This window comes from Astyanax mexicanus, chromosome 19 (genome assembly GCF_023375975.1).
Source record: "Astyanax mexicanus isolate ESR-SI-001 chromosome 19, AstMex3_surface, whole genome shotgun sequence".
Taxonomy (NCBI): Eukaryota; Metazoa; Chordata; class Actinopteri; order Characiformes; family Acestrorhamphidae; genus Astyanax; species Astyanax mexicanus.
In genome coordinates, this window is record NC_064426.1 from 7,427,406 (window position 1) to 7,440,671 (window position 13,266).

A 13,266-nucleotide genomic window follows, 5' to 3' on the forward strand; every position below is an offset into this window, starting at 1 on the left:
CTTACACACACACACACACCGTTTCCTCTTTCCAAACTGGAATATGAAAAAAGGCAATATATGCAACTACACTAGCATTTATTTCCTCCATTAAGACTCACTTAAACTCAGTTACTCAACACATTACAATATTGTAATTTGAAAAGCATCAAAAATGTACTTTATTATAATACAGCAAAAAAGCTGATTCTGAATCTAGTCTGCCAGGCCTAAAGCACACTACACTGAACCCAAAAAAACATAACTACACTTATTTAAAAATGATTCATCACAGAATAGTTGTTGTGCGTCATTTTTTTGTTTTTAGTTTTTTTAAATAAGATGTGTATTAAAAAATCTGGAAACTTGGAAATCTTTTCTATGGTAATTTAGTACTTGTTTAGTAATATATATATATTTTTACTATTATTGTTATTTAGTTCAATATTAATTTTAGGCTTAAACTTAAGGGACAACTTGGATGTGCTCTTTCATTTTTTTTTATTGCATTCCCAAAGTATCAGATCAGAACACGGTCTCGACAGATACTCACAATCAAATTACTCAGACTTGGGGGCAAAAAAATGTGATTGGGACATCCCTACAAGTGATGTCGCACATCTGTGTCATCAGAAAAATGTAGTAGTAACAGTCAGATCTACAGTGCTACAGTATGTGAATCAGACTTGATTTTAAGTATAGCTCTAAGTCTCTAAGTTGTTTGGTTGAAAGACAGCTGGAAGCTCACTGAAGCCTTTAGAAAGAAGGTAGTGGATGCAGATGAATCTGGAAATGGATTGAAATAGATCTCAAAGCTATTACAGATCAGCCACTTTCCACTAGGTCATTAACAAGTAAATCAACTGCAAAGAAGTTGAGCCGTGCTAAAAAATCAGCTCAAGAGCAGAATAAAAGAGAGGCTAAAAATGTGCTTCATTATTCAATTATCTTATTATAAATTTTATTATTAGTAGTAATAGTAACAGTAATAGTAGTATTGGGGGTGTTGTTGTAAATAGTATAAAATGCATTTATTTATGAACACGACTAGGACTTTATGTAGGTTTGTGTTTAATCTCTGTTTTAAGAGTAAATTAAATATTAAAACTTTTAAATTCCACAAACAGAGCCACTGGTTGCAGGAAATTATTATTGTAATGTTGGATTGTCAAAGTCCCTGCAATGACAGTGGCATCTAAAAACCACAGTGCCTCCACACAGGGATTTATTGGTTACAGTCTTCATGATCTGTGATGTGGGGCTGAATTAGATCTTCATTACAGGTACATTGACTGACCAGTGTTACATTAATGAGGTGCTGCAACCAGTGGCTCTAACTTTCTAAACGCACACTCTGGTGTGCTCTTTCAACAGGACAATCCTCGACCACATACTGCTGACATCTTAAGAGCTTGTCTTGAAGACATAGATGTTATGCCATGGCCAAGGGACATTGCCAGAACTATCCCCCAATATCAAGACATGTTGGGTTGCATGTGTTACACACTAACTCTGTAAAGAAATGGACAGCTTCACTCTGGGGTGAGAATGAATATCTTATATAAGGATGAAACATGCTGAGTAGAAGAAACCAAGCTTTATTCCCCCCAGCCTTTATCTTCTCTCCTGCCCCGCTGAGATGTTTGTGTTGGCTTTACAGTTCAGAAGGTTCAGGTAGCTAGGAGGGAAAGCTGGAGAATTGATATACTGAGATACTGATGCAATCTCCATTAAATTGAGCCGGTTCTACATGTGTGAGAGGCATAGTATATCAACCTTTAACTGGGTCATGATGTATCTTAGCAATCCTGACCCGCAGCTCCGTGTTTGAAAGAGGGCTGCTGTGGTTAGCTCTGTCCAGGTGAAACCCTAGGGAGAACTGCTTTAGCCAACCGCTGTAGGCAGCGAGTTTGAAGATGGTGAATCAGGTGGGATTGTTTTGCTCTGTGTCCTCAGAAAGGCCAGCTATCTTCATGTTTTGCTATTGCAATCTGCCTCCAAGATGACTTACCTTGAATCATTTAAAAAGTCACATTATGATTATATATATATATATATAAACTTTGTTACAGGCTCTAGGCCCAATAGGAGGACATACAACATATACATAAGTGGTATTCTGTGGTACTCTGTCTTAAAATTAGTTTATTTTGCATATTTTGGCTATTTTTAATATGGTTTGTATGCACTAAATATTCTGGGGTGCCTTTCCCCAAAAAGTCTAAAGTCTAAGAACTTTGTAACCTTATACCTGAGAAACATTTTTAAAAGTAGGAGCATTACTGGAAAACCTTCGCAAGTTACATAGTTCTTGTGCTCCTTGGTAAACTAGGAGAATTCTGACCAAATTGTTAATGGATTATGAGATGTATTAAATTAATGAATTAATTAAATGCATTTTTATAAGCTCAAAATCACAGTCTTGCTAACTTACAAAATAAGCAAAAGGTTTTTTTTTTGTTTCTACTAAATATTTTTTTATTATTTACTTTGTTGTATATTTTTGAAATGAATGAAATATTTTTTTAGTGCTTTGTCATATCACCAAGAATATACCTATATCGCCTAGTGCAGGGGTGTCCAAGCTTTTTTTGTTGGGGGCCAGAAGGAGAAATATATTTGAAGTCACGGGCCACACTCCGTAATAAAACAAATAATAAAATATACCACCTTAAATAATATATTTTTCCTGATTATTTCATTTAAACACCATTTTACTTGACTTACTATCGTTATCTTTGACAGTGTTGTGTAAACTAAGATTTTTCAAATTGATGTTTAATTTCATGATGTCTCTTAATATTAAACTTCTTAATTACGGCAGCTTTTAGACTCTTTGGCCCCGTTTTTCTGCGCTAGAAATGCGCACCCTCTCCGCTTTTAGACTCTTTGGCTCGATTTTCTGCGCTAGAAATGCGCACTCTCTCCGCTTTTAGACTCTTTTGCCCTGTTTTTCTGCACTAGAAATGCACACGCTCTCTGCTTTAAGACTCTTTTGCCCCGTTTCTGACACCTAGCTTTCAAAATTTGAATCTCACATTATAAAAACCTGCTTAACAGCGGGCCAACTTTCATTCTATTTCTAAAATACCTCGCGGGCCGCTCCAAAAAAGGAAACGGGCCGCAAATGGCCCGCGGGCCGTAGTTTGGACACCCCTGTACTAGAGTCTAGTTTTTATTTGTCTGGTTAGTGTTAAACTGTTCCATTCGTGAGCTGTGGTCACCACCCCAATACAGAAAACTTTTATCACATTTTTAAGGCCAAGAGGATGCTTTTATATGATGTTTCCGCATGGTCATGAAGAGGATCAGCCTGAGCAGCAGTGGAATCATCTGCTGGGCCATCTTCGTCATTGTCTTCCTCATATTTGTTTTGTTGTAATAATCATATAGTTTAAGTGATCTACTTATGAGCAAATTGTGCCTCTACAGTGAAGTACTTGCATGTTTATTGTGAAAGTGGTAGAGGAGCTGTTTAATTTGTTACTGTTCCATCCACTACTGGACCTCTGTGAGTGCTTTGATTAATTAAAGTACTTATGTCGTTCAACAAGTTAATAATTTTGGTCAAAAAAATGCTGGGCAATATTGACAATATCTTTTTTATAGCCAGTGTAGGGAATATAGATTTTGGAGAACATTTATACCCTGTTTTGGATGCCAATAATTGTGACTTAAAAAGTATAGTATCTAATTTCTGTACCAAACCTGAGATTTAGGCCCAATCTTGTTTTCCATTTGTATCCCAACCCCTTGTTTTGAGTGCCCTTCCTCTTGGAACTAAGTTAGAAGGGGAAGTGGTTAAAATTATTTGCCTAAAAAATGGGACAACCCTTAAAGAAGCCAAGAATTATATATAAAAAAATCAACAAAAATGAACTCTGCTTCATTAGCTGCTACTAGTAGCGCTCTGTGGGCGACCCTGCCACTCTGTTATGATGCAGTGGAGCAGTGAAATTCAGCACCCTTATATTTTTAGAGATTACATTCCATTTTTTTACCACAGTGATAGCTAGTGCAGAACAATATTGGAAAAAAAATGGCATTGCACATTATTTTTCGTTAATTGTATTCCATACCTGGTGCAGAAATTCAAGCAGTTCAGTTTGGTTTGATGGCTTGTGATCCTCCATCTTCCACTTGATTATATTCCAGAGGTTTTCAATTTGGCAAAATTAAAGAAACTCATCATTTTTAGGTGGTCTCTTATTTTTTCCAGAGCTGTATATTGCGATATTAAACAATGCAGGACCTGTGAGGTCACCAGCCCCACACATGCACTTTCTTGCATCAGAGGTCTGGACTGACCAAGATCTGAGTCAGCACTTTAGAGTCAGCCAATCACTAAAAACCCATGGAAAACAACTAAACAACAAAAATCTGCCCTTTTATCTGGCATTTAAATGGCCTTTTAAAAGGTAAATAAGAGTGTTTTTGGGGACTAAAGCGTGATTTCGGCTGTAACTGGAAATATTTGAGCAAAACTGTGCCAGACTGAGGTTACAAGCACGTGCCCAGCCATGTGGAGGCCAAGCTAACTAGCTAGCTACCTAGCTACTGAGACTTAATTCTAGCCATGTTTGAGGCTTGTTGTGAAGAAACGTTCTTTAAGACATTAAAACAACATTAAGCAGTGGTCATGAATATTAGCACAGGTACAGATACTTGCTCAGCATTTCTTCCAGGAACCACCTTTTCTCAGATTGGTGGAACAGCGAATGGAACGTCTTCCTAATGCTCCCTGCAGCCTGTTCAAGAATCCCTTTATCCCCATGACTTGTCTTTCTTTCAGAGCTTCTTTGCTTTGCCTCATAAACTAGGTCTTGCATTGTTCTCTTCTTCCTATGACCTGTAAAACTGTAGATATTCAGATGAAACTGCTGCACCAAACCTCCACAAGGAATGTTGAAGCCCTCCAGCCAGCATTGAGAGATCTGATGAAATGACACGAAGAATTACACACTTATATTTTGGTCGTATAGAGTGAATTAAATGTAATCATTTTTTGTGAGAGATGTTAAAAATACCATCTGCACAGTGGATGCCTCTTTTTGACTTTCGTGCACAAGACACACACACACACACTCAAATGTAGCAAAAAAACAGGATTGTTAATGATGCACAGCTAACTATCCCGCTGGCTCAATAACGATGCAGCCATTACTCAAAAAGTATGATTGTTTCTTGTGGCTAGGCAGCATGGAGGAAATGACCAGTGCCTGGAGAAAATACTGTTTTCATAAACAACATATTTCATATTTATATTTCACTTGTTCTTATACAACCTCCTTTTTTCAAAAAAGGTTGGGATGCTGACTTAATAAAAGCAAGAAATAACAGAATACAATGCTTGGCAATTCTAATAGGCTCAATATTTAATGCACATACCACAGTATTTGTAAATGTACAGAAAAATATGTTTAGGAGAATAAATGAATTAAGATAGGTATTAAATACAACTGAACCCTAAGCTAAATGTAAATTATTCTTTTTTATATATATAACCCTGCACCTAACCATCACCCTAACCTTAACATTAGGCTAAACCTTACAGAGTTTAGAGTAAATTTAGGGTTGGGTTTATGCTACTTAACTTTTCTACTTTTTTACCAGTTCAGTTGTATTTAATAAATATTCAGTGGAAGGTTAATTGTAAGGTGAGCATGTATAAGCTATTTATGATGGACCAACCAGTCCATCTGAATGTGGGGTTAGGATGCTTTTACACCAGTTTGTTAAGTCTGAGCATAATCAAAACATCAATCGTAAAAAGAGCAGCAAAGGAATAAGGCCAAATGCCCAACATTCGGTCTAGCTGAAAAAAATATGTTTCATCTTGGATCATAGGAATCATGGTCCTGTTTGTTTGTAGTGAAAAAAAAAAAACTTTTGTAGATGGTTTGGGGTTTCAGACCAATTAAAAGAAGTTAAGGCAGGCTATCATTTAAACCCACTAAACTATAGAAAAAGAAAAAGTCACAGTGTTGTGCTTAAATACGCTTTTGCATCACGCAGCAATATGAGTGCAACAGGTTACAGTGGTGATTGCAACTGTAACTGTAGATTATCCCTTATTTAAAAACAAATAAAAGCAATCCACCTGGAAAACCCCTGGAAAGGCAACTCACCACATGGGCAGCATATCAACATTAGATCTACAACCCTCTACAGACCAATCAGTGTAATGTAAAAGGAAAAAGTTCATAAATACGTTTGTAAAATACAGTGTGAAATCAAAATAGACCATAGGAAATATACACAATATAACAAACACAGTGAAACTTGTTTTGTACTTCGGTTTGGACTCCATGAAATTGCCTTAAGACATCTATATTTGAGTCAAGCTATTGAATGAATAACATGCTGTTATCTACTGAAATGGACAAACCAAATCCATTACAAGATTACATTAGTCTGCATCAGCTTTGTAGTATCAAAGCAAAACTAAAAAGGCTGACTTCATTTACCAGCCACATCTTGGTGCCTTTAAGTCCAGCATTGTTAATAGACTCCTTTATTGCCATAATTGGACATGGAAAGGAAGTGAAAGCTGATAGAACAGGACAGAAACAGATGTGGTGTATACAGGTGTAAACATTACATGCAGACATTAGCAGGCCATTCTGACCAGAGAACAGAAAGAACACATAAAGAAGTATTGCTTTGCCTGCTGCCATTTGCATTCATACTCATGGCACACTCATAGTCTCGGCCACTGAAGGACACTTACACATGAAGTGAAGGAGCCAAGCTCCATCTAAAATATCCACTTCACACACATGCATGTATAAAGACCCATTACACGGCTATTAACATCTCCGTACCTTGTTCACATCTCCAGTGTGTGTGGTCAATTATTAGCCACGGCATGTGGGAAATCACAATGTTTAAACTGTCTGAGGATCCAATAGATACACAGTGTTGGCCAAACACACACTCCTAGGGCCTGCCTGTCCCAAAGCAGCCCTACTCACTTCCCCTCCATCTCGCCTAATTGTTTCCTGTGTGACTCATGACCGCTGCCACGGTGCTTGGCTTGGACCTTTTATTTCTTACCCCGTTATCATTTAATTATGTTTTCTGAATTACTATTTCCATCTAACCTTCGATGCCCCTCTACCTCCCACAGCCCCCTTCTTCTCATCTGTGTTGTTTCTCTCTTCTCATGGCCTCTGTTGGTTTTTCCATGTCTGCATTTGCACAGTGTAATGACATCTTCTAATTGCACGTTTTGTCATTCTCATCACTCACATCTCTGCCTTTGAACGTCTGCCTAATTGGCCTGTCAGATTTTCTGAACAACAAAAGCAACACTTTTGTAATCAGGTTTCTCAGAAAAAACTAAATTCATCCTTTAGCTGTAATGTGATTCTGGCAAGTAGCTCTGAGTCATAGTATTGTTTAGAAATCTTTTCCATATAATTTGTATAATCATTATGACAAGTGTAATGTGTTCTCTGCCTGTTCTGACTGCAGGGCAATGCAGATCTTTTAAAAATGACTGACTGAGTGTGTGACTGAGTGTGAGGGGGCACTGAAAGAAAAATGACCTTGTCTGTTTTGCTCTTTCATAGGAAAATGGCCATCAGCTGAGCCCAGCCTGAGATAGAAAGAAGACAGTCAGAGAAGTGATGGAGTTCAACTCAGACCCTTCTACTTTAGTGGAACTTTGGGCCAACAGCTCCCTTTCAGAGCTGTTCCCTTTCAACGAATCGATTGTCAATGACACATGCCCTAATAACACATCCAAATGCTCTAATGAAACTACATCTGGGGGGCGGCCAGGCACAGGAGTGACTGGAGTCCTAATCTCACTAATTTACATCATCGTCTGTATTGTTGGCTTGGGCGGTAACACTCTGGTTATCCACATAGTACTACATTATTCCAAGACGGAATCTGTCACCAACATCTATATCCTCAATCTGGCTATTGCTGATGAGCTTTTCATGCTAGGCCTTCCATTCCTAGCTGTGCAGAATGCCATGATGTCTTGGCCGTTTGGCTCCTTCATGTGCCGCCTGGTAATGACCGTTGACGGAATCAATCAATTCACCAGTATCTTCTGTTTGACGGTGATGAGCATTGACCGTTATTTGGCTGTGGTGCATCCCATCCGCTCCTCCAAGTGGAGAAGGCCACAGGTGGCCAAAGCAGTGAACGCATCGGTATGGGCTGTGTCCTTCTTGGTGGTCTTACCTATGTTTATCTTTGCCGATGTTATTGAACAAGGAGGCACGTGCAACATCAACTGGCCTCAACCTCTGGAAATCTGGCGGGCCGCATTCATTATTTACACCTCCACAGTGGGATTCTTCTTCCCATTACTGGTCATCTGTATGTGTTACCTGCTCATTGTGGTCAAGATCCGCAGCTCGAGCAAGAAGGTCCATGCCACTTCCACCAAACGGCGCAAGTCAGAGCGCAAGGTCACCCGCATGGTCGTGATTGTGGTGGCAGTGTTTGTTTTCTGCTGGCTCCCGTTCTATGCTCTCAACATCGTAAACTTGATTGTGTCTGCACCCAGTAACCTGCAGGGCTTCTACTACTTTGTGGTGGTCCTGTCTTATGCCAACAGCTGCGCCAATCCTATTGTTTATAGTTTCCTCTCTGACAACTTCAAGCGGGGTTTCAGGAAGGCACTGTGTCGCTCTTCGAGAAAGGTGGAAAACCACGAACCTCCAGAGCGCCAGGATCAGGAAGAGCGCAAACAGATACTGATGCCTCGAGAGAGCCTGCGCAGGGCTGTTCGAGATGACGAAGAGGAGGACGAGGAAGAGGACAGGGAGGAAGTGACGGAAATGACAGAAATCTGCAAGATCACCCAGAACGGAAATGGAAGCGGGCAGGTCGATTCTGCTCGCACCTTCTTCTCGGAAAGGCCGTTAGCTTCAGGGATGTCTGAGCCTGGTACTCCAGACAGGAGAGGTTCTGGCTATGGACCGTCCACAGCCTTGATGAATGGCACGAAAAATGGCAGCGTAAAACCCTTACCAGAGGAACCTGTGGAGAAGAACACATCACTTGAGATCAGCTACTTGTAAAATGACTCTACTTGCAAATGTCTGTCTCTTGTGTTACTTGAAACAAATCCACAGTATTTTTATCTCCCTGACATTAAGTCTGACATTAACTGCCACACTGGAGCCTTGGTCAGAATTGCAGATTTTCTCTGATTTCAACAGATTTTCAAAGATTTTCTCAGATATTGTAAAATGTTCTCATATGTTCTCTTCTCAAGACCAGAATGTACATACACTAATGATATTTTCTGTCTTATAATCTTAGTATATCTCAACAACTGTCTGCCTTACCTTTTCACATGTTCCCACCTCAAAGTTTGTAAAGAAAATATCATGACTGTTCTGCTCTTTTTTTTTTTAATTCCATCTAATCTAATACATGCATCCATCAATCTGCTTGCATGACAGTTCTCCACATTTGCCTTGGGGCTCTAACCAACCTGCCTGATACTGTTACAGTGGAGAAAAGCTGATCTTTAGTTACACTCAAGTGTAATCAAATCAAGAATGCTTTCCTTCAAGGGCACTGCCTCACATTAGGACATTAAGAAGGCATTATGGAAACAAAACTCTGTTATATTGTCTGCCATGGATTACATAAGCGCATTTGTCAATCGCCTACTGCCAATCTGTGCACATCTGCACAAGGTTATAGATCAATTTGGTGTTTATGTTATTTAAGGGTGGCTCTATATGTATATGTATCCCATGTAAATATGTTATGGCAGCCTTTAACACAGACACAGTGCTGTGTTGGATGGAAGAACCTTTTTGTGCATTTCACTTTTTTTGTGAACAGTACTTGATGTTTTGCAGTGCACTGTCAGGTAGGAACCTTCAAGCTGGCTGGGAAAAAAGCTGTAAAGCAGTCATCTTTTGCAGAAGTTGATGAATCATGTTTCAATTTGCGGAACTGTCACTGATAAAACAATTACAGCAAGAATGAATGGTGCCGTATGTTACATTGTGATTCAGAGCTTATTGCTTAAACACCTGGATTCACAAAAAAATAAATCCTAAAAAAAGCTTACAAAAGGACCTTAAGATAAACACTAAAAAGGGGCCTATTTATCAACTGACCTTCTTATGCAGATCCATACACCATCCATCATCCATCCAGATGGATTCTTAGATATTTGAGAGTAATGAGAGTAACAAGGCCAGTCCATAGTTCCATTGAGCAATTTTATTTGAACAAAGACAAAGAGCATAAAAGGCCCACCAATAAGCAACAGTTGTCCCTTAACATGGCGACTCCACCAACAGAGACACTTATCCACCTTTCACCCCAAACTCAGGAGGATAAATAACACTGCCATCCAAACCACCACAACAAAATCCAACTTATTAAACTAAGCTTTCAAAAAAAACAATTAGGACAGGAACTAGAATGAAGCAAAAGAAAAATCAAATATTAAGAAAATCCTGCTTGGAAAATACTAGAAGTATTTTTAGTATGTATGAAAAATCACAAAATATATTACATTAATAACAAGAGCTACACTAATAATTGTATTTGAATTGGGTTGTAATTCAGATAAATTAAGTAAATTCACAGTTCATTATCATCCAACAAAAGTTTCATGGTTCACATGAATCTGCTCTTATAAGGATGAATCCATTTCAAATCAGTGCACTATTTTTGTGAAATCTGTGTATGTGGGTTTTTTAAAGAAGAAATGTCTTCTTTAGAATGGTTGATGAATAAGGCACATTTGTTTTTTCTTTCTAGTTCTATCCACATCCCTATTCTTTTCCCCAGTTTGGAAGACAAATTACCCAACCCATTCTTTAGGACTCCCCCTAGCTCTAGTAGTAGTGCCCCCAACCACTGTCTCTTTTTAAAGTGATGTTGGTTTAGCATTACTGTGTTGCTAGTACACTCAGAAGAAAGCGCAGAAACCCATCTTTAATACTGTACATCAGCCAGCAGATGTCTGGGCTGACCAACATCGCCTTGGGAGTGATGAAGGGAGAGAGCACCATCTACCCATTCAGAGATAGCAAGGCCAATGTTACTCTCTCTCTCTGACTCTGGCTGCTGATGGCAGGCAACATTGTCTAACAATCCTTGGAACATGGGGGCAGCATCTTACTCCACTGGACTACTCAGAGCTCCCGATTATGGTCCATTCTTATAAACTGCTTATTATTTATCTGAAGGTTCTTCTTTATATATTAAATATTAAAGAGCATATTCATGAGAAAAAAAAGATTCACTGATTTTTTTTTAAGAACAACTATTTCTTTTAACTTTTAAGAAAAGTTAAGAAAAGAGAGGTGCACACCTATAGACACTTTTCTAAATCCTAATAATAATATAAAAACGTAAGCACCAGCTTTTCTGAGATTGATCAGAAAAGAAAAAATAGACCATACTGGCTAAAACCACAATGGCTCTAAGTGCCTCTTTCCCAAGATAAACCCATTGTATTCTCCAGCAGTTTAGGTAGCTGATCTATAAAGACCTAGATTTGTAAGGGAGCTGTAAATAAAGCACTTTCAGCACATTCAGATCCACACATACTGTAAGATCACCCATCCGCCTACCCATTCACACACACACACAGGAGCTATGACACAGAACTGGGCTCGAAATGATTACAGGTTACACAATGCTGACAGCCATACTGGTGATAGATTTCACATTTCACAGCTTTCACTATGGTGTGAGTGAGAAAGCGTCGGGTGTTGAACTACCACTGCTGTTTGGTTAAAACCCGTCTTGTTTACTGTGATTCTCTGCTATTATTATCCGTTCCTCAGCAGCGTGGTGTTACTCACAGATCGAACAGTCCAGCTCAGACTCAGATACAAGCATCCATTTCTGGCTGTGGGCAGCGATGCACTGAGCAGATGACCGTGTGACTGGACCAGCCTCTGGATCATAATGAATTTCTGTGGATTCATTGGATGCTTTCCGCCCACGGAGACCCGCCCACGTGTGACACGGCTACACAAAAAGCCAAGCAGTGCTGAGGGCTGCGGGTAAACACCATGACATTATCCACCTCCTGGCACGGACTTCTATGGGGCCCTTGTGCAAACAACGTCATTAGCTCAAGGGTGAAAATGCAATGGCAAGCCCACATATCCTCGATGGCTACCAAGCTTTTCTTTTTTTTTTTTTTTTGGTTGTTTGGTTTGTACTTTGTTTATTTATTTGTTTGTTTCTTTATTTGGTTTGTGCTGCTCTTTCCAGTCTCCAGCGCTAGTGTCTGTTCTACGTTAGCCGCGCCGTCTCGGACTCAGGTGTCTAATGTAAATGAAATCGAATTATGGATGTTGGCTGAGAACAGCAGTCCAGACTTTGTTTTGTGTCACTTATATCCTCAGTGTCAGTAAGCCACCAGCCAGCCAGCTGTCTTTTTTAACCAGTGGGAATCATTTCCACTTAAGCTTTGCTTTTTCTTTCTCTTTCAAGAAGATAAAGACACAGTGGTCAGCTCTTCTAAAAGACTGTGATTTTCTCTGCTACTTTGAACAATAAAGGTGCTTCAAACGGTTCTTTGAGCAATGCGATAGAATAACCACTTTGGGTCCATTAAGAACAATGGGCCTCAGTCACTAACTTCTCATGAAAAGAACCCAATTGTGCACAGGGCTGTGTATTTAAAGATTCACAAAGTCTAATGAAACATGTAGCTCTCTGTTGTCATTATTTACTTTGCATAAGATTTTGTTCATATGCTAAACACGATCAGTCACAACATTAAAATCAGCTCCATATGTACAGTATCAGCATCAGCCATTCCATAAAATCACCCCCTTGTTTCTACAGGTAGCTGGTACCTTTCAATGTTGTGTCTGATGCCTTACGACAGATGGCCCTTGCATTAACTAACAGTGTATAAAAATCAGAGGTTATTCTGCTGGTACAGGGGTGTCCAAACTTTTTTGAAGTTGAATATATTTGAAGTCACGGGCCGCACTCCGTAATAAAACAAATAATAAAATATACCACTATAAAAATATACCACTAAAAATAATAGTTTTTTCCTGATTAATTCATTTACACACCATTTTACTTGACTAACTATCTTTATCTTTGACAGTGTTGTGTAAACTAAGATTTTTCAAATTGATGTTTAATTTCATGATGTCTCTTAATATAAAACTCCTTAATTACGGAAACTTTTAGACTCTTTGGCCCGTTTTTCTGCGCTAGAAATGCGCACCCTCTCCGACTTTTTGGCCCATTTCTGACACCTAGCGGGTGTCCAAACTACGGCCCGCGGGCCGCTCCAAAAAAGGAAACGAGCCG

The 13,266-nt window shown here is 39.1% G+C and overlaps 1 protein-coding gene across 1 annotated transcript in view; it reads left to right on the top strand.

Moving 5' to 3' along the window:
• The window catches only part of sstr3 (somatostatin receptor 3), a 52,753-nt gene extending 40,244 nt beyond the window's left edge, over window positions 1-12,509 (top strand). The window contains exon 2 of the mRNA XM_022671589.2: window positions 7,554-12,509. Within this exon, the coding sequence (XP_022527310.1) occupies window positions 7,611-9,023 (1,413 nt within the window). The 5' untranslated portion in view covers window positions 7,554-7,610 and the 3' untranslated portion in view covers window positions 9,024-12,509. The remainder of the gene's footprint in view (window positions 1-7,553) is intronic.
• The last annotated feature ends 757 nt before the right edge of the window (window positions 12,510-13,266 follow it).